Genomic DNA, 22768 nt, shown 5'->3' on the forward strand with positions numbered 1-22768 from the left:
ATAGTACGCAGTATGAAAAATTAGCACAGCCAAATAATACAATTTCTATCATTTACTTTTCAATAATATTAAAAGCAGGTTTTTTTTAAGAAGCATATTTTGGCAACTTTGCAGATATTTATCCTCTAATTAAATCATACACAGTGGCTAAAACACACGTGTTACATGAAAGCTACTGCCACTGGGAGGATGAAGGCTAACACGTGCCTCCTCCTACACAGGTGAAGCTACCACATATTTCTGAAGTGCTGCTCATGCAATGCCATGATAGGAGAACACTGTATACATGAGCAATTGCCTAACGTCACTCTAATCGATAGTGAAGAGAGGAGAGCTGTTCACAACCAGAGAGCATGGCCAGTTATGCTCTCTTGAACTCCTGGCCACGAACTGCTGTGACGCTGTCAGGATTCAAACTGACGATCTCCCAGCAATAGGAAGAAGCTTTAGACAAGTGCACCACTACAAAGTCCTTGATGTCATTAACGGCCGAGGATTCCAGTTGAGCTTCAGCATACAACAGCTAGTTACATGGCAATAGCTATGTACTAGAATATATAAAGTACTAGAATATGCAACATTTATGTGTTTTAACGGAATTTGAAATCTGGGCCACAAATGACTCAAATGCAATCATTGTTTGAAAATTAAATTACTGCTTTTCCAAAGTAGAGTTTGCTATTCAGATTTGGATGAGTTCATCAGTGTCATTGGTGATATGTGGGCCTGATGAAGTGGTAAATGTGGGCTATCATGGAGCCATTACTCATTTGCTATCAGGGGCTATAAATATAATGGATTTCATTTCCTTCTCACAGTAGGCCTTAATTCTGGCATATCATCAAACTCGGTGTACATATTTATGCATGGCAGAATGACTGTCACTCAAAATCAGTGTCAGGTAATGATACATTAATACAGAAATCATTAATGCTTTAAGGTTCATCATTCTTCCCCAGTGTTTCATAAAGGACATGGTGTGGATGACCTATTTTAAAACATGTGCATTTCTCTGACAGGAAGTCATCTGACTTTTTTACTGGCCTGCAGTCAGAAGAAGAGATGAATTTAAAGGGGATTAAAGAGATTTTCTAGTGGGTGGGACATGTGGTATGGGTTGATTACAGGGCCAGATTACTTGGGCAGAGGGAGCTTATAGTCAGAGCACAATCTCTTAAAATCCCAAACAATCTTTTTTTTAATTTTGGTCTCATCTTAAAATCACTCTCAGACATACTCCAGTGAATGAGGAAACATGAGGGAGTACCTTAGAGAGGACAAGAGAGACCTCATTAGTCTGTCTGTCCGTCACCAAAGCGAAGACCTCATCCTCGTTCCCAGACTCTAGTCGATAGTCGACCAGCCAGCTGTCCCCACCCCATTCATCAGCATCCCACGCTGCCACCGCTGTCACAGTGGTACCTACTGGGGCATCCTCTGCCAAGTGAAATGGGCCATACTGAGAAAGACAGACAGGGAGAGAGAAAGTGAATATGCACAAACTCAGATATGAACATCACGGCAGTGAAAGGTTTGTAAATACATAGAAAAATACAGAAAGATCAAAAAAAAAGGGAGAGAGTGAGACTGAAACAAAGCCAAGGAAGGTTACAGTGGGGTAAGACTAATATTAGAGAGAGAAAGGTTGAGTGAACTCTATAATAATAATACAATCATGGAGAACCCAGCAGGAGGAATGGAGCCCAGTATGAAGGTATGTAGGTAAAGGCACGGGAGGAAGTGTTGAAGGAAAAGTGAAGGTGAACAAAAGAGATATATTTCGATGAAACCTTGTTGTATCAGCATCTAGAGACTCAGCAAGGTTACTAACATGTTAAGTACTTTAGTTACCACATAGTCTAAACACATTGTCACAAAAATCCACTCTTGTACTCACATATACGACACATAGCGTGAGATTTAAAGAACAGTCTGACCAGAAATACAATTTTCCCTTTTACGTCAAATGTAGTCTCCCAAAATGTGCCTGGTGTCTAAAGTTTGTTTCTTCAGTTTTGCCTAGGAGCTACAGGACTAATGCAAATAACAACATTGAGCTTGTTAAAAGATTTTACACTTAAACTAAAACATGGAGTTGTGTACATGTGTGGAAAATATGTTCTCATATGATATGTGGTAGATGTGATCAATGCATAGATTAAAAATAGACCAGTGTACTGCATGCACACATGTCCCATGTGACTGCTAATCATGACTGTTTAGAGTGACAAGTTAGAGCGTCATGCCTAAATTGACTGTCCATTCAGAGAGTGATTTTGAATATCCAGTGATGTAAGTCTTTTGATTTCTGTTCTGAACACAAGGCTTGTGTAGATCTTGTGTAGATATTAGCAAGCAGGTGGTGGAAGCAGAAGGCCTAGTGAAGAAGTGGATCTTACATCATTTGTGGATTGGATAGTCAATCTTGGAACAGCATTCTTATTGAATCATCAAACCACGGTCATAATCCATAGTTGGAAAAAATACACATGTTAAAATATAGGCACATTGGTCAGCTTGTGAAGGTACATCTCCAAGTAGCAGGAAAATTCAGCAGAGCTCGCCTTTATGGAAACAAATCCACTGCGTTACATTTTTATTGGTTTTAGGCACAAAATGAAGACTTTTAAATCTCATATGAAGCTTGTTAGGTTAGCTGTGAGTGCTAAGTAGCTTACTAGTGATATTGGGCAAGGCTATGACATGTCAAATATAAAAAGTTTCATTCATGTAAACTAACAGTTTTAATTTCAGTGTAAATATTAAATATAAATGTAAATATTAAATGTGAAATTTAACTCTAAATCTTAAATGTAACTACTAAATATACATGTATAATGTATAAATGTTAAATATAAATATAACTGTTAAACAGAGTAGGTAACTGTTTCATTCACATGTTAATTGACCCTGCCCTCTCGAAGTAGGAAAGGTCAAACGTTGGGAAAACATAGCGCTAGCTGGGTTGCCAGGGTCACCATTTTCACACCCAATGCTTCATGTTTGGAGAAGGTATCAGACTATACTATGTGTTCTTAGTCAAACGGCAGAGAAGCACTGAAAATAGCAGAAGTCTTGCAGATCCACTATAACACTCTATTTATAATAGTCTGTGTTCCTGCAGTGAATCTTGGCAGGTTCAGGCGAGGTGGAGAGCTTCTCTATCTCAGCCTGTATATCAGCATGTTTGGGAGAACAGTAATCAGCCCTTCTCACTGAGCTTCTGATCGGCCAGGCCAAACCTGTCAACACTCACACGCCACTGCACCATCACACACTCACATGGCCACACCATCTCAACCCGCTTAAGAGCTTTTTCCACCTCTTGCTTTGTGTGTGTATGTATGTGTGATAGAGGGAGGGAGAGAATGAGCCCTGATTTTGGCAAACACTTCAAAATAACAACAGCATGTCATTTAATGTAAACAACTTACAGTAGAACTAGCAATAGCTGAACAGTTAACCTAAAAACCTGCACTTATGTAGCTGGATATATTCAGCATGCGGCTATTGCTTAAGAGTTAGGGTAAGCAGTTTGCCTTCCAGGTGCATGCTCCCATGATTCAACACTGGCAGCCTGGCACTGTAAGTACATTAGCTCAGAATACATCCATCTTGCAAATCTTGGCTTCGTCTCAGAGAAGGGCCTTACTGTAAGCACCAAGGGGAATTACATGGCACTTATGCCTATCTTTCTCCTGGCATGTATCCTGAGCATTTTATGGTTTTTAGACTGCCAAGCAGAAAGCGTCTCTCCTAATTTTGGCGATTTTTTGGTTTCCGGATCCACCAAGACCCTGATCAGGATAAAGAGGTTACTAAAGATGAATGAACAACCTTTCTAGATTTCTCTTTGTAGGTCTATGCTTTTTGTTTTCCCATCCTGCTTCACTGAGTTATTCATCTAACAGGGATTTGATCACTACAGGACAACCACATTATGTTCAAGGTCAGTACACTTGATTGGCACTCAAATGAGAATCTACATTTGATCACTTGACATAAGAGCCTTTGGGCCTGATCAAAGGTGCATTCAAAGTTTTATAGGCCTTACATAAAAATAGGCCTTTCATAAAAAGTTGCCAGAATTCAAGTATTTTGGATGGGGGATTTTTTTTTTTTTTTTTTTTGTAAAAATCTCCCTCTTTCTGAGCTCTCGGTGTTGTTACTTTGTGACTGCTCTATCTTACAGACACCCACGTGCATCTCCGTGCTCCTGCATTATTCACACAACGTGGGTGAGTGCATGGAAGGGATTTTCCAGAAAACAGCTGCCATAAAAAAATGAAGAAAGGTGGCCATTTTTAGAAGACCACCTCAGGAAAAGAAATCTAAAAGGGTTTCCAAGAGGAATTACCATTTTTAAATGTCTTATGTAAAAGATGGAGGTTGGGGCATCCCCTGGAAGAAGGAGATTGGGAGAATGCATTGTTTCATTTGATTAAAATACTTAGTGGAAACCCTCATGCTATGTATCTGGCATTTTGGTCAAAAATTAATTAATCCACTTCATCATTAGTGATTACTGTTGCCCTTTCTCTTGAAATGTGCCAGTAATTCTGGGGTTGACTGTATTCTGCTTTAATGTTTGCAATTTACACTGTTCATAGTTTAATGTCTTCCAGTTTTGACATCCAGCTAGTTGTTTGGTTTATGATAATGGATTCACTTATACAGTGTTTTGAGTCCAGCTATTAATGCTGATAATGATTCATGGAAAATTCTGCATTTATATCTTGACCCTGGATTCTATTTATTACAATTCTATAATGTTAATTTTTCCAAAAATATTAACCATGCTTGCCATTTAAAATTCATATTAATTCATAGTAATCTTTAATTACTTTTTTTTTTTAATGTTTTGGAATGTGTCTACATTTAGAGGACTTATCTTACTGCAGTATTGACTAAAGGATACATGTTACTGAGGTGCCATGAATCTGCTTTTGAATAACTGGTCTTCCCAGAGATTAATCTGATTAGCACTGAGAACACTATCCATTTGGAGCTCTGAACAGGAAAGCCCTCTGCAGTATCAGCCCTTTCCTATAAGCCCGAGATTAATTTGTGGATTCCCCTGAAAGGTCTTTACCTCACTCACAGCAGTAAATCAGATCAACATCTGCCAGAGCAGAGCATAGATATATACATACACCTGGTCATAGAGCACCTCATAAACACACAAATACGTTAATGAAATTTAATGAAGATTGAAATACACAAATCAGTAACAATGTACAAAAATATATATACACAATGTTATACATGGTCAAACACAGATACACTGAATAAAGTCCACATTAGCAAATACTGCAGATTCAGAAACATGCAGAATCTCTCACAGAATAATATTCATCTTCACAAGACCTCACATAAACACAGACACAGAGCAGAACACATACCTCATGCTGAGAGAAGACAGGTGGGTTGTTGTTCTCATCCAGAACTTTAACTATCACAGTGCAGGAGCTGTTCAGCCCTGCAGAAAGAGTAAAACACGACTCATGGTCACTTCATCACAATATCGTTATTACTGTTAATACCCAACAGCATGGCATGCAATGAACATTCATCTGATTTATTATGTGTCATGTATCACTTTCCCTCCTGACCACCTGTCAAAAATGACACATCTCACATATCACACTGTCACTGTAAACAGACACATAAAGTTAATGTGTGTGTGAGATTAAAATACTCATACAAAAGTGTATTTAACTACAACACAGTATAAATACCAACAAGGACATCTGGACTGTAATGCACTGTTTCTTATAAACACCATGTCTTGTGCACATTTGCTTCCTCTATCTGATATTTAGCATGATCTGAGATTGAGGCCAAAAACTGAAGGTCATTTTCAGTTCGTGGGAAAAAAGAGCAGCATAGACCTTTGCTCAAATCTTTTTCCACAAACAGAGTTTATTGAATATAACATAGGAGTGTGCAGCTCTCGTGAGATGACACAGCGTCTATGTTGATATGGGATCAGTGATACAATGTACAAAAACCCTATGTGAAATAGTCAATTTACAAACAATTTAATACAAATAAAAGCTATTATAAAGCAATACAATATGATTCAGTATTTTCCAAACAAACAAACAAAAAAAACACTTTGAGGAGTGGTGGGTTACACCTACTTCAGTATGACTGACAGAAAGACCACGCATACTTCATTAGGACTGACAGGCAGAGAGACCACACCTATTTCATTAGGACTGACACGCAGAGAGACCACACCTACTTCATTAGGACTGACACGCAGAGAGACCACACCTACTTCATTAGGACTGACAGGCAGAGAGACCACACCTACTTCATTAGGACTGACAGGCAGAGAGACCACACCTACTTCATTAGGACTGACAGGCAGAGAGACCACACCTACTTCATTAGGACTGACAGGCAGAGAGACCACACCTACTTCATTAGGACTGACAGGCAGAGAGACCACACCTACTTCATTAGGACTGACACGCAGAGAGACCACACCTACTTCATTAGGACTGACACGCAGAGAGACCGCACCTACTTCATTAGGACTGACAGGCAGAGAGACCACACCTACTTCATTAGGACTGACACGCAGAGAGACCACACCTACTTCATTAGGACTGACACGCAGAGAGACCACACCTACTTCATTAGGACCAACAGGCAGAGAGACCTCGCCTACTTTATTACAACTGACAGACAGAGAGACTACACCTACTTCATTAGGACTGACAGGCAGAGAGACCACACCTACTTTATTAGGACCAACAGGCAGAGAGACCTCGCCTACTTTATTACAACTGACAGACAGAGAGACCACACCTACTTCATTAGGACTGACAGACAGAGAGACCACACCTACTTCATTAGGACTGACACGCAGAGAGACCACACCTACTTCATTAGGACTGACACGCAGAGAGACCACACCTACTTCATTAGGACTGACAGGCAGAGAGACCACACTTACTTCATTAGGACTGACACGCAGAGAGACCACACCTACTTCATTAGGACTGACAGGCAGAGAGACCACACCTACTTCATTAGGACTGACACGCAGAGAGACCACACCTACTTCATTAGGACTGACAGGCAGAGAGACCACACCTACTTTATTAGGACTGACAGGCAGAGAGACCACACCTACTTCATTAGGACTGACACGCAGAGAGACCACACCTACTTCATTAGGACTGACAGGCAGAGAGACCACACCTACTTTATTAGGACCAACAGGCAGAGAGACCTCGCCTACTTTATTAGGACCAACAGGCAAAGAGACCACACCTACTTTATTAGGACCAACAGGCAGAGAGACCTCGCCTACTTTATTACAGCTGACAGGCAGAGAGACCACACCTACTTTATTACAACTGACAGGCAGAGAGACCTCACCTACTTTATTACAACTGACAGGCAGAGAGACCACACCTACTTTATTACAACTGACAGGCAGAGAGACAAAGCCTACTTTTGTTAGGACTGGTAGGCAGAGAGACCACACTTATTTCATTAGGATTGGCAGGCAGAGAGACCACACCTCCTTCACCGAACCTATGTTGATTCAGTCATGATCACGTTCCAGTTTTTCCAATACACACTATTTTCTTTAAATATTGGGACATTACTTCAAATCAGTCAGTCTTTTCAGTCCTGTTTTTTGCTGGTTCTGGGGCAGTGATGGCTCAGTGGCTAAGGGTCTGGGTTACTAATCAGAAGGCTGGGGGTTCATGCTCCAGCATCACCAAGGTGCTACTGTTGGGCCCTAGTGGGGCACCATATCATGGCTTACCCTGCACTCTGACCTCAACTTCCTAAGAAAAAGTTATATGTGAAGAAGAGAATTTCACTGTAATGTGTAAGTGACAAAGAAATACTTTCTTCTTCTTGATGGTTGATTATAATGGGTGTGTGTGTGTGTGTAACCTTTAGCATCCTCAGCGATGATTGTGAGTGTGTATTGTGGTGCCGTGCCCTCCATATTGTCAGCCTGCACTGTGATCACCCCGGAATCTCTGTCCACGCGGAAAAGTTGGCGCGGGCTTTCCGGTACCTGCCCTGCCAATCTGTAAAAAATCCGCACGTTATCCGTTTTGGGGTCGTCGTTATCAGCCGCCTGGACTGTGAGAATTTCAGTTCCTGTTGGGTATTGAGGAAATATAATGAGAAGGGTCAAATTCCTCCAGCCATAACCCTAACATCCTATTTATTAATTAAAATCAAGTTTGTTTTGAAGACCATAAGATTTTTTGTATATTAAATAATAAATTGCTTGATATGACAATTCCACAAAAATGTTATAATACTTAATGTTATGTATGACACGAAAATAACCTGCCTGTCACATATAAAGTTAAATACTAACTTGTTAAAATTTTTAAGCTCTCCCTGTTTCTTAAAAGAATACAGTAACACCTATAGCTTGTCCTTTTGAACAGTTTACACACTCAAATTAATTCCATCAACATTTTATCACAAAATAATACAGTTTATAAAGCTTAGGTTGAATTTAGATTTTATAGTATGTAGCAATGCAAACTGCTGCACACTGTGAAATCTAAAATCTTTTCATTCTAATGTATCTCTTCTTTTCAGTGATCATCAATATAAGCAACTGAAATTGGTCCCTAGAAACCCTTTTCATGTTTGAGGATAATAACTAAAAGGTAGCCACTAACCATCACTTGTTCAGATTAATATAAAGTGGCCAATTTAACACTTTTAGTTTACTCTGTTACTCTCAATTATGATAATGAGTATTCAAAATCTGTCACTTTATGTTTATTTGTATTTTAATAATTAGTGATTCATTCTGCAATAACTGTCACAGATTCTATGATTTTATGAAATGATCACAGACTATCTAATTAATTAATCATACACAGTTAAAGTGTGTCATTAGCCTAGAATCTACCCAGTGTGTTCTTGTAATCATACTGTGATGATTAATTGTCTGCGTGACTGTGTGTGTGTGTGTGTGTGTGTGTGTGTGTGTGCAACCTTTCTGTGCGAGTTCCTTGACAACAGTGTGGTACTGCATCTGTGGGAAGGTCGGTCTGTTGTCATTGGCATCTCCCACCATGACCCTCAGCTCTACTGGCTTTGCGATCTTTCTGCCATCTGGCCTCTCTGCTACTATGCTGATCAGGAACTGAGAGACAGGGAGAGGTAAAGAGTCATATTTACATTAATTTATTTGGCAAACAGTTTTATCCAAATGAGTCAGAATCCAATCCTCTCGCCTCCATTAAGCTCACTGTACACCCGTACTGAACACAAAAATTCAGTGTAACTATAGATTTATAGGCTAACACTTAGGTCTGTTCTCTGAGGCATGGAAGGCCACTGATCTCACACAATCTGTTTTAAAAGCGAAACAATGGAACCAACAGCGAGAGTTTCAGAGAACCAGAATACAATAGAGCAAAACTCACAGTACCCACTCTAACAACATTTCCAACACTGGCTCTGGCCTCAGAGTGTTAATGAAAAGAACTAAAAAGCATTTAAAAAAAACTATGTGAATGGCGAAGAACATTCTAGACACCAAACATAGGTATGGCCCACCAAATATTAACCAAAAAATAAACATGAAATGTTTTCTGACACAGATGAAAACCACAGTTTGCAACTACTATGCACAACTACTACAGCACTTACTACGTTACATAACACCATTGTCGGTTAAAAAATGTCTCAAAAAATCTTTTTTTTTTTTTTTAGAAATAGTATTATGGATTTATAGTATAATGCACAATAAATCCAAAATATTGACACAGGTCAGCTTAAAAATTCAAAATATAATTATATTTTCATATACATTAAAAAGAAATTTGTGTGGAGTTGTGAAACAACGTGTGGAGTTGTGAAAAATTGAGTATTAATGTCTTTAGGCCAGGAGTTTGTAAACCTTTGGCCTCGATTGTACAAGATAATTTGAAAAGGTGAGGGGTAGGATCAGTTTAATGTGTAGTAGGACAACTTTAAGTCTAAACAGGGCTGAAGTTGAGGGGGATAGGAGGTAATGTTGTCTCACAGGTAAAAAAATTCAATTCAATCTAATTTATCACTCCATTTCTCTTGTCAAACCAAGTAGTACTGGTATAAAGCATGCACTTGTGGAGGAGATGTAGAAATCATGACGTAGATGTTACCAGGTTGAACTGATTGTTGACTGAAAGCAGATGGTTTTAATTTAAACCTGTCCAACTGGATCAGGTTGATCAGATGAATTAGAATAAACCTACCCCTACTCATGAGACCTGATCTGACAATGTTGATGGAGACATCGGTAATACAGTGTTTAAAGGTGTAGCACCACAGTTTCAACCTTCTGAAGCAATAGCAAACACATTTCAATAGAAGATATTTAGACTTCTTTTAAAAGGAAAAAGTAGGTATGATAACCAGAGCTATGGAGCTCTCCAATATCTGGAGTAAGTTTAACATATTTAATTATTCTGTGTTGATTAAATAGGCTATTACATTAGTTAACTAGCTAACTGGTTCATAGGGGTTTTAACTATAGGCTACTGTCCTGTATTTCATACACTTCTATTTTATGCACTTAAGTTTTTTACATCAACAGTCAATTTAATGAAATTAATGACAAAGTACCAAAGCAGAGGCAAGTTTTTCCATACGCTTCTCTCATCGCATGGTTTGATTTTCAAACCATCTGCGAACCTGATAATGCTTGGTATTATAGCCTTGTTCAAACTGATGAATTCTGAAGGCCTAGACATGTCTGCATGTGGTTGCCTGGTTGATATTTGATCAAATTGGCTGTTCTGAGTCAATAACTCATCTTGTGAGCAGTGAGTTGGTCACAGAAATATAAAAGTGCACGCACAAAGGTCAGTTTGCTAATGCTTAGTTTAGTGCAGTAAAACTAATGCTCAAATGCACAATGGTGTCATGAAACATTGAGGATGTGGACAGCCGAAGCTGGGTAGCAGTAATACAGCTCAATAAAAAGTGACACGAGATAGCCAGACAGTGAATATACTGGTTATCTATAAGTATCACTGCCATACAAATAGTTTTCTATGAAACATGTTGCACATTTATAATAGATTATTATTTTAAAAGAAGCTAACTGTGTATAGAAAGATGCAACCTTAGTATAATAATTCCTCATATCATCTCAGGGAGTTTTCCCTTGCCACCATTGCCTCTAGCTTGCTAATTAGGGATAAATTGACATATTTACAATTTATTTTGGTTTAATTTAAAATGAATGTATTTATTTCTGTGACAATGTCCCTTGTTAAAAGCCCTATACAAATAAAATTGAATTGAATATAAGAATGGAAGATCTTATAATGTCACAAAGTGTCGTGTCAGGTGCGATTTCAGTGGATTTCTATGCAGTTTATGATCCACTTATGTGCACTAGTAAAAAAAATAGAGAAAAGGTTTAATACAAGGGCAGCATATGTGGGCTCGGGTTTTATGCACCTCTAATGCGCCACTGACACAGATGGTATTAATTGAAACCCTTGTAAAAATGGAAGCATAACTGCTTTATGAGCCATGCCTCTCATGTGCATAAAAAAAAATCAGAAATACATCCTGTTGTTGTCCCTCAATTCCTGCCGAGGAACAGGAACCAATAAATAACGAGAGAACAAGTAAATAAACTTACATAACTGAACACTTGTGCAAATAAATTTGAAGGGTTTTGTGATGTTCTGTGTGTTTGTGTGTGTGTGTGTTTGGCCTTTACCTGATCTTGGGTTTCTCGGTCTAGAGGGGCATTCAGATAGATGACTCCTTCTCTACTGATGGTGAAAAGCATCTCTGGAAACTCTCCCTCAAGGCTGTACTCTACCAAACTCCCACTCCATTTCACCTGAGGAGCATGGCACACATATGCACACATGCATACACACACATACACACACACACACACACACATACTCTCTTGTTTACTCATTTGGCAGATGGTCTTTTCCAGAGAAACTGCCAAATACTTTCAACGAACAGAATGCAGAGTAAATCTGAACCTAAAGGAGGCTTATCACAGTTTGATGAAGTGCAAGTGTAAACTAAGGCAAATGTAAAACTTTATCATTTACAGCTGACAAAGTATTTGGAGCAAATGAACACTATTTAACACATTTAGTTTGAGCGCTCAAGAAAATTAAATACTAGTCCTAATTTAGATTGCTAAAAGAAAGGGGGTTGAATACTTATCAGTTAAGCAGTTTTTACATTTTTTTTATTTTCAAATAATACTAAGGAAGTCTAAATAAAACAATATAATTAGAAGTATTAATAATTTACTTTTATTTCTTTATTTTTGTACTTCAAAAAGAGGCAAAAAATCAACAGGGCAAAAAGAGAAACAGGGTAAGAAGAGAAATAAAGGGGGGGGGGATTTCTGGAGGCACTGTGGAGACATTGCACGATTTTAAAGAATTTATAAAAGTGAGACAAATGTTTTGGAAAGTGTAGTCTACGGAAAGCAATCTGACATTTAAAATGGTCTGCACTCTGTAGCTGGAAATTTGGACAACAACCAAAACCCTGAAAGCACAGGGTGACCAATCAACCAACGTCTCCCGGAGTTCACGTGTGTGTCATCTAACAAGCCTGTTCGTTACTAAAAAAGTGTGAGCGAAAGAAATGAGGTCAGGTTATGTGACATCACTCTAGCACATGAACTGTCCACTAATAAGGATTTCAATTCTCCAATACATTAGATAATAAAACATGTAATAGTCACCTTCATAATCTTATATAAGAACACATTATATCTTATAAAAATCTTACATAAGAAGAAGGATTGGCCAAGGAACGGCATAGTGCAGAGAGAAAAGTGATAGTTTGTTAAATAAATAAATAAATAAATGATTTAAAGTATTCCCCCTCTCACCAAACATAGTCAAGCCAAGACATGTTTGGTGTCTCAAGTTTGCTTTTTTTTGTATTGGAACTGTAGTACTAATGTAGTAAACATGTAAGGAATACTCATATCTAACAGGTTATCATTACATGCTCTCCATATAAATGCTCATTATACTAAATAGACTGAGTTTTATGACACTGTATGGCACCCTGTTATCTATAAAAATGAACAAAAGTGCAAAGATATTAATGAAATTATTTTTCTTTTAGAATTACAAAAAAGGCATGCCAGATGTCCTGCAGTTTATCTGACACATTAACACATTCATACACATGTGAAAGCATATGCAACAAGTATCAGAAAGCATCAGCATGCTCAGAAGAACAAAATCCACAAACAATGCTGAATCCATATGGAGCAGTGCAACAGAGATAATGTTTATATTTGAGTTAAAGTGAAAGTTTAGAAGAGCCCCACAGCAGTAAGGAGGCAGAGCTGAGCTCTGTTACTGGAGAGTGTACCGAGGTCAGCAGTTGCCAAAACAAAGCTGCTGCTCTAACCACAGAGGGATTTTCCACTCCGCTGGGAAAAAAGAGTGACAGCCGATGATGGACGGGGTGTGAAAAAGCACCGAATTAGGAGAGGAGTTTGGAGTCGAGCATGACTACCACGTGCACATCCACCATGCTTCTGCACCTTCTCCATTTGTTATGGAGATGGCTCCCCAAGCCTCCTGTCTCCTTCTGTCTGTGTACATGCCTCTTTCTCTTTACACGGACCTGCACACATTTGCAGAGCTTTGCAGCAGGGCAGCTGTGCTTGGAAGAGATTAACAAGCTGCCCTGTGTTCTAAAAATGGTGCTGTACAACAAAAGTGATGTCATCTGTTAAGTTTCCAGGCTTCGGCTGTCCATACAAATGATTAACTTTTGTGTCAGGATAGAGTCTGATAATGCAGGTCTTTGAAGTGCAAGCTGTATGAAGTGAGCAGTAATGCACTGATGGTGATAAACTTCTAAAGCTGGTCTTAATTTAGCTGCTCTTAATGTAGGAGGATCCAGCATTTGGAAATTTATTATCAGTGGATGCAACAAGGAAGGCTTTGGAAAAGTTGTTTTGATGTGCAGTCTAGAGGAGTGATGTGACATTTAAAATCTGGATAATGCAGTTGGAAATTTAAATGACCAGGCAAGGAACAAGGGGCATCCATGAAAAAAGCTAAAAAATAGCAAAACAAGTGAGAAATGCTGTTTTGTTGCTACTTGAATGTGAGTTAAGTGAAATAGGTTCTTATATGACTATGCCAGTCTTATAAGAATGTGAACGTGAAATGTAATTAAATTGTATAAACATGGGTTAACATCTTATACAATCAGATCAGGGTGATTCGCCTCAGAAGCACGTGTTTGCCTTCAGCCTCCTTGGTTGGTACCTGTCGTATGATAGGGGACAACTCGCTGGTAGGAGGGAACTGGCAGATGACAAAATTGGGGAAAATGGGGAAAAATGAACTACTTTAAAGACAACACTAAATCATCCTTTGGAGTATATGTGATTTAAAGGTTTCTGCTGGACTTTTCGGCTCTATTCTTATGCATTTAGAGTAAAAAAAAAAAAAAGAGAGATAATGTTGGCCTGTTGCCATAAAAAGAAAGGCATTAGTCTTTCAGCATCATAAGTCGTAACAGTTGTGACTCCCACCACCCACATGTACATCTCAGCACCCAAAAAAGTAGGCAGAATGAGGCTTTCCAAATGTACGCAAAATGCCCTACAGTGCTATGACTATACGTGCACACACATGCTCTAGGGAGTGCACACAGAACACTTACCAACACTGAGAGTTCAGAAATGCAAACATTTTCTAAACCCACTCTAAAATCTTACAGCATTACAGTGTCTTTCTTTATTAAAGAGAAATAATATAGACAGACAGACACACACACTTCCTCTTCCTCTTTTTTACATGCACACACACCCATATGCTTCCATTGTCCCTACCTCACATGGAAATGCACACATGCTCTCTCTCACATACATACACACACAAATACATAGACAGACATGCTCCATCCTCACATGCACAGACATCCATATGCACTCATTCCTTTTACCTTCATGTTGTTGTACTTATTAAAGCTACTACACTGTGTGCAACTAAAGCAGCTGACCTTGCTGTTCAGGCAGCGTTTGGGGCAATATTTCACAAATATGTAGCTGAACAGTCTTATATAAACCTAAAGCACAGCACAGTATGATTGGTCCTCCATTGGTTCAGCAATTATGGTTCCACGTCTGTATCCAGATGTGTGAGTTCAAACCTAGGGCTGCTGGAGAGAAACTGTTGGGTCCTTAAGTATGACCCTTAATCACCAGCTGCTCACTGTGCTTGGATTGCTTTGGATAAAAAGTGTCTGCAAAATGAATACATTTAAATGAATGCAACTACAGCCAAAAACTGGTAGATGTTGCTTCAGTAGTGTGTTAATATTCTCACCACATTGCATAAACAGATTCTGCAAACAGGCTATATCTGGAAAAAGCTTACCAATGAATTTAGAATGTGATCATATTTCTGCTGCACTGGTCTGTGTGTGGGACAAAGGAACAAAGGAGGGGAAAGAAAATAGGGTGGGGGGGACTATAAGTACACAAACCAACTATTTCTTTGAACACTACCTCATTTCCCTTACAATAACCCCTACTGGCCATGGTTAACGAGACCTCTAGCTGAGCTTTATCTCATCCTTTCCACTGCGGTGAGATCTGCAAAGTGCTGCTTACTTTTTCCAGCCAATTAAAATTTCATGGAAACAAAAGACAAGATCCATAGTGCTGAGGACTACAAGACCGTGCTGTCTCCTTTCTTCCTCTCTCATTGGCTCACTTGTCCTGGATTTCTCTTCTCTCATGCCATCTTTGTGCTGATTAATAAAATTTGAATAACAAGTTAAAGATCAGGCTATACTGAGAGCCAGGCACCAAAGATGTGTAAGGCAGAGATTGAGCAAGAAATTCAACTGTGTTGAGAAATAGTGAATGTGATTTACATCACATTACATCATTTTGATACTCATCAAATCATTCGGTGAGCCCTTGTGCCTTGTGGATTGGGGGAAGTTGTCCTGAGGAGACCACTGCCATCAGGATAGAAATGTTTCATCATACATAGGATAAAGGTGATCAGTCAGACTAACTTTGTATTGATGTGCAGTGATATTTCTTTCTAAGGGGACATGCGAACACAAACCAGGAGAGCAAAATGTCCCCCACTGCATAACATAACCACTGACCCCCTCACTGTAGGGGTTATGATCAAAAGAATAATAGCCTGAAATGTTTTCCTTCTTCATTTTCTCCTATGCTATGCAAAATTTTGCATTCAACTATATTAGTTCTCCTGATCCCTTCTGCTCTCTAGGCCTGCCTGATCCTTCCTGATGCATTACTTCTGGTTGGAGGTCTCATCAGTTGAGATCACTCACTGCTGCTGGGGATGACCCCACATGGACAGCCTGAAGATCATTGGGATTGCTGGGGATGGTGCTACTTGAGGGCCATGGAGATGGCTTGGGGATCTCATACGAGGAGTTGTACTGTGATGGCTTGGGACTGCGATTGCTGTGGTGGCTTTGGGGCTGCGGTTGCTGCAAGCGGTTTTGTACTCAGGTCTCCATCAGTGGACAGTGGATATGTTCAACAAAACAGACTTCATGTGAAAACTGTGATGAATTTACTGGTTGCACAATTGCAATATTTGTGCATGTAGTACACAGTTAGAAGGGATTTATTTATAATTGCACTATCTATTAGCACCCAGATGAGGATGGGTTCACTTTTGAGTCTGGTTCCTCTCAAGGTTTTGTCCTCATATCATCTCAGGGAGTTTTTCCCTTGCCACTGTCGCCTCTGGCTTGCTCATTAGGGATAAATGCACATATTTACAATTTATTTTGGTTTAATTTAATTTGAATGTATTTATTTCTGTAAAGCTGCTTTGTGACGATGTCCATTGTTATAAGTGCTATACAAATAAAATTGAATTGAATTGAATTAGTTATTCATCTCACCAGCAGTTTCAGCAGCTGTACCACTACCCTATGAACTTGCACCAAATACTTCACTCAGATATATTCACTGCTGAATTTATTAATTTTGTGTTACATTCAACATTACCACATTATAGGAAATAATGAAAAAAAATATGCACATTGGCAGCACTTTAGTAGATGGAGAATCAGTATAAACATTTGCCTTGTTTGAGGTGACACAAATTTTCTTTCATTTTTCAGCCCCTGATAAGTTTTGGTCCATTGCTGTTACATTTGACATAACCATTCACACTTTGATTTGAATTACAAATTGATTAGGACTATTGGGGACCCTGTCTGCCACATTATTTGGAAATGTATAGTAGGGCTATGTAATAAATAACTTTATATGTAACTTTATAAATGTTATGATGTCATTCTTGTGTAGTTTGCATATAAGAGAGACTGGCACTGCTTATAAGTGTACATATCAAATATCTGTGTTGCCTGATTAACAGCAGCCGTGAAGACGGACACGTGAAATCCTTTCCCACTGTGCTCTAACCCAGAGCAAAGCCTAACACAAACAAAGTACAAAAATACTCCATGATCCTTTGAATGATTGCATGCAGAAGATTAAGCCTCTCTATCTCTCTCAGTGCCTTTGCTAGACTATTTTGATTGCATTTGGCTGTAAATCCAGAACTGGACATGGTGTTCAACCTCTCACTGACACACTCTTTTATTTTTGAATACAACAGTTATTTGGCAACATTAGAAGCTTTAATTACGGTGAGCTTTCTAGCAGTTCTTAAAGATAAGTTAGTACTTAAGGGTTTTGGGCAATGCACCCGGTCCAGATGAGGTAAACACCAGTCACAGAACAACTTCCACTTAAGGACATACGAAGCCCATGTGCTGTAAGCCCTTGTGTTCAGGAGTGTTTCCTGGACAACTAGGTTGCAGACCACAGTTAGTCATTCAATCTGGCCAGACCCACAGATACAGGTGACCTTGCTGAGGGTGCCAGTTCTCGCTGCCTCTCTGGGATTGTAGATCTTCTTGGGGAGGAAGCTGCCACAGTGTTCTGACCACTGTGAAAGCAGTAGTATTCTCTTGCAAACCAACTTGGGGCCATGAGCATGACTCTCTAGTCTAGTTGCTGAATTATGTGCAAGAAGGGAAAAATCAGTCATAGAAGAGGAAAAACATATAATAGGTGATGAGGCCAGTTGTGGACCAACACATCCTTTTGGCCACTTGCAAAAGCAATAGTAGAAACCAAGATCTTGCAGACCATCTTGGGGCCATGATCAGGACTCTCTAGCCTAGTTGCTGTGCAATGTGGGAAAAATCAGTGGAAGAAGGAGGAAAAGTGTATAATAGGTAGTGAGATAGTCAGGGAGAACCACAATAAGAAATATGAGGTCCATCTGCGCCTCTGCTACCACATCTGGGTGTACATACCACTCCTCAACAATATCTTGCACTATTGTACTGTCCTGGTAGATGAGTTGCTCGCAGTAAGGCTAGTCATGGATGGACCCACCTGAGAAGATTCCATGCAAGGAGCAAAGAGCTGCTGGAGTCCCTTATGTTTTTTTATAGCTGACCAACATGACACTCCATTTTTAGGAATGCACTGCATCTCCAACAAGCTAGTGTTTGGGCTCGTAATGCTGAGACAAAGACATGTTTCTGTCCATGAAATTTGGGGCCCAGGATTATAACCCTCTTCTGAAAATCTCATAGCTCCAGAGAGCCTGACGGGATCACCACTGCAGCTGTTGTCTTCGGTCTTAGCATCTTCAACAGACACTAGTATCACACATGACAGTCTGGCTGAATCTGATTGGAAAGCCTAATAATATCTGCCACACGCTGAGGAAATGAGGAGGCTTAGGAACCTTTAGAAACCAGTTCAGCCCTCTCCATTCTAGAATTGGACAAAAGCCTTCTTCCAAACACAGAAGTAAGTTTAATAGAACCTCTTGTTTTGAACTTTGGGGTCCAACTCTTCGATCCTGCCTCTGTACAAGAGGGACAAACTTCTTAGGAACAAATAATTTTTTTCAGGTCACATATCAATAAGTCCTTGAGCCCTGAAATGGTTGGGAACTGGTAGAAGAACTGAGCTGAGCCTGCTGTCTAATTAGCAATGTTTTTGGCTATAAAGATTCATTGTGAGACTCTTTATTGGTGTGGGGTGCTGTCTGGGGCCCACCTCGTGGGGTGTGAGGGCATGAGGGGATTGCGTGAGGCAGGTGGGACCCTTGTGGACATTGTAACATGGAACTGGGTACCATACAAGTGGTCCATTTGACCATGCTGGTTTTGTGATTCAGAAACCTGCACCCCTGCTATTCAGGGCCTCTTTGGTGGCAGGGCTGAAGACTGACCCAGCCACACAAGGCAGACTCTGCAGAGTTGTATGCATTTGGCAGAGTAGATTGTTCTATCCACACCTGACACCACACTTTCCTCTAGTACGCAAATCAAAATGCATGTATAAACCAAGTTAGTGGAGAGTCGTCCCATATCTTGGTCTATCTTGGTGCCACACCACTAAGAGCATAGTGTAAATCATCTCTCTTACAGAGGGCTCAATAGTGGGATTGCTCCATAGCAGTGGCGAAGCCAGAAATTGAACAGTGGGTGGGCCTGGGTAAAACAGGGCGGGCAAGAGTTTGAAGAGAAAACTCAAATGCCAGCAATCACTCGAAAGAACTTAAATTATTGCAGAAAGTGGCCAACAAGTTGAAAGGCTATCACTCAAGAGGTTTTTCTTTTGCCAGTTCGGTAAGCCTAATTGTGGCCTAATTCACTTCAGTTCACAACACATGTACCATAAACAGCCGTAATTTTGCTTTTTATTACAGTTGAAAATGACTTTTTTTTAGCGTTGCACCATGGATTATTCAACAAGCTGCATTTCTGTTGTTCAACCCTCGGATGAGTCTGATCTGCACTCTGACAGCATGCTTCAATGTTAATGGAGACTGAAATACATTTCATGTTATTATATCCTCAGTGTACAGAGTTACCTTCAGAGAAGGTAAACTCTTTTTTGAACTAGCCTGCTACACACAGCTGTATTCACGTTAGCCACAGCCCCACTAGAGAGAATATGCAATAATTTGTCCCGACAACACAGATGAAGAAACCAACCCAGTAATTACCACTTACTGAGTAAAGTGTAAAACTACACCATGCATGCTCATAGAAATAATGTAGTAGATAGCTAGATACATAGACATACAGACAGACGATTCATACAGCAAGTTTGTAAAATAAAACAATGAAATAATTTTTCTATTAAATATAGGAAAATTATGATCCTCTGGGAGGTCAGCTTGTGAGTCTAGTGACTTATTTGTCATTTGACAAAACAGAACACCTATCTAATTGTGTATATGTGCTGTGTGTAACCTGAGAGATGGGGATAGGGTATGGGCCTGGTAGGTTCTCCTGCAATCTGACTGGGTCGGGTGAAGCCCACGTGTTCCCTGTCACCTCCACCAGCACAGTGCCAGTGGAGAAGAAAGCATTGGCCTTCCCACCCATGTCCTGGACCATCACTGAAAGTTTATAGCGACCACACATTTCAGGGTCCAGAGCAGAAGCACCTGCAGACAAACACACAAATATCCAAACACGCTAAACAAAGACAATACATATTGCAATTGAAAAGAAAACACATGTATACATGAGCCATACAAAAGGATTTAGAATACATTTTGTTCATTAATCTCCATTATAATACAGATTATAAAGCTTTGCTCTAAATGTGTATGAATTAAAATTTGTATGAAGGTATACAGAAAATCTTACAGCAATTTAAAGCAGGTACATATACAATAAATGTGTTTCATACACCCTGCAATTTATAGGCAATAATACAGGCAATATATCAGAGTCAGCAGTGCTATTTAACAGCAACTGTAAATTTTAGGTTCTCATCAACTCGCTCAAATAAAGTGACATACAGTATTGGCTCTTTGAACCCTGATTTGATTCCTATCAGGATTTGACTGGATAGAGTCACAACAGATATGTGGGTGATATATAACTGGGATTCAATCCCCGTGCTCATTACCATCCTCTGTGAGAGACACCTCCCCACTAGTGGCATCTATGTGGAACATGTGACTGGCCGGGATTCGAGGCATCTGGTCTAGGAGGCGAAAACGCAGATCAGCATGGGGTGTGTTTCGGTCGTCACGGTCTAAAGCCCCCACTTGCATGAATGGGATACCTGGGTTTTGAGAAGTAAAGACAGGACATGAGACACAGCTGCTTCAATTGGCACAATTGTGCATTTTTTTGTTTTTTTTTTATTAAAAAGGATTTTTAATATTATTTTATTCTTACTTTAAAAAAAAACATAATGGTAGAACTAAAGTGTTATAAAAGCTCATGGCTTTAAAAATGTCTTGTTCTACAATGGTTGCACTGATTATGCAGCTTACTTCTTGTTTTGTTATAATTAGTAGTGAGGACAGCCATTTTACCTTCATTTTACTCCATCCTGACATAAAAATACAGTTTGGAAACAGACTTCTTTGACTTCTTTAGTGACATATATGGCCCTTTAGGTTAAGATAAATATTGTGTAGTACCTAAGCTCTTAACTAGCCAGAACCAAACCCCTCCCAGAAACTGCTGAGTTCAAAGTAGCGACTCATCCAGGAAGAACCTCCCAGAGGCAGCTATAGACATAGCATCCTCATGCTTATCTGATAAGGGCTGTGAAGGATGACTGACACCTGAGGTATAAGAAGGGTTCTGTTTAGATGTGCAAACCTTTCAAGTCACAGAGCTTCTTTTCCTGGATCAGTGATTTAAGCTGAGCCACGTCTTCCACCAAATCATTGATTCATAGAGTAACTTTGAGAATAACACTGAACTATGTCTGCTGCAAAGTAGGTGATTTGTCAAGAGGGCTCCTGTTATGTTTGTTGGGCATTTGTGTCTAGCAAGCTATTTAGACTTAGGAACATGGGCCAGATTCCCCATTTTCCTCCATTTTATGGGGTGACTAGATAAACTCACTGCAGTAATGCTCATGAGTTTATCTAGTCACTGCGAATCCCAGTAGCATTTGACAAATAATATAAACAATATGCTAGTTACAGTAACTGTGGTTCTATGGACACTGTCAACACATGGATATCCTCTCATGCATGTGCACATGCATGCTGAAACCTTCAACAAAGTTGCAAAGTGACAGTATTTGCTGCATATACCTTCACTCCATGTCAATTCTTTTCCTGGAACCTATATGCTGAGTGCTTATTCAGTTATCTGGTGTGCATAGAATCACAGTTACATTTGTAACTAGCCTTCTATTTCACTCCTAATGACAGGGGCAGTGTCTAACACCTGGATATCCCCGCCACAAGGTCATGAGGAACTGATTCACCTAGGGTATCTGCAGCACAGACCTCCTGGAGCAACATGCCTCTCAGTGGTGCCCATGAGGATGAAACACTCCTCATAGAATGCCAGTTCTCCTACCCTGAGAGAGGTGGATGAGGTACCTAGCTCTTTTTAGAAACAATGTCATAAGCCTGTGAGCTCCCAGCAAGGTGCCATCTGTTGCCACAACATACACTTTCAGATGTCAAGGTAGGAACTTGAGACTATCCAGCAGCCCCTGAAGAAGGCTAGCACTTTGAGTTTTGAGCAGTGCACCAGGTTGAATCTGCAGGACACATATCATTTTTTAAGCAATTCCCACCCAAGAGCATACAAGGCCCACATATTAGAGGCTCTAGAATTCTGGATCATTTCCTGGTTGTTCACTGGTCCAAGGGGCAAAACCCGTAGGCACAGACAGTCTGGCCAGGAGTGCAACAGCTACCTGTTTGTGTGAGATGATAAG

The 22768-nt window shown here is 39.8% G+C and overlaps 1 protein-coding gene across 1 annotated transcript in view; it reads right to left on the minus strand.

Annotated features, from left to right (window-relative positions):
• Window positions 1-22768, minus strand: part of cdh16 (cadherin 16, KSP-cadherin) — a 44031-nt gene that overhangs the window by 13471 nt on the left and 7792 nt on the right. Inside the window, exons 5-11 of the mRNA XM_053229607.1 lie at window positions 20981-21139; window positions 20314-20510; window positions 11729-11854; window positions 9001-9151; window positions 7927-8139; window positions 5403-5479; window positions 1268-1459 (exon numbers count right to left, since the gene is read on the minus strand). Coding sequence (XP_053085582.1) covers window positions 1268-1459; window positions 5403-5479; window positions 7927-8139; window positions 9001-9151; window positions 11729-11854; window positions 20314-20510; window positions 20981-21139 — 1115 coding nt within the window. The remainder of the gene's footprint in view (window positions 1-1267; window positions 1460-5402; window positions 5480-7926; window positions 8140-9000; window positions 9152-11728; window positions 11855-20313; window positions 20511-20980; window positions 21140-22768) is intronic.

This window comes from Pangasianodon hypophthalmus, chromosome 25 (genome assembly GCF_027358585.1).
Source record: "Pangasianodon hypophthalmus isolate fPanHyp1 chromosome 25, fPanHyp1.pri, whole genome shotgun sequence".
NCBI lineage: Eukaryota > Metazoa > Chordata > Actinopteri > Siluriformes > Pangasiidae > Pangasianodon > Pangasianodon hypophthalmus.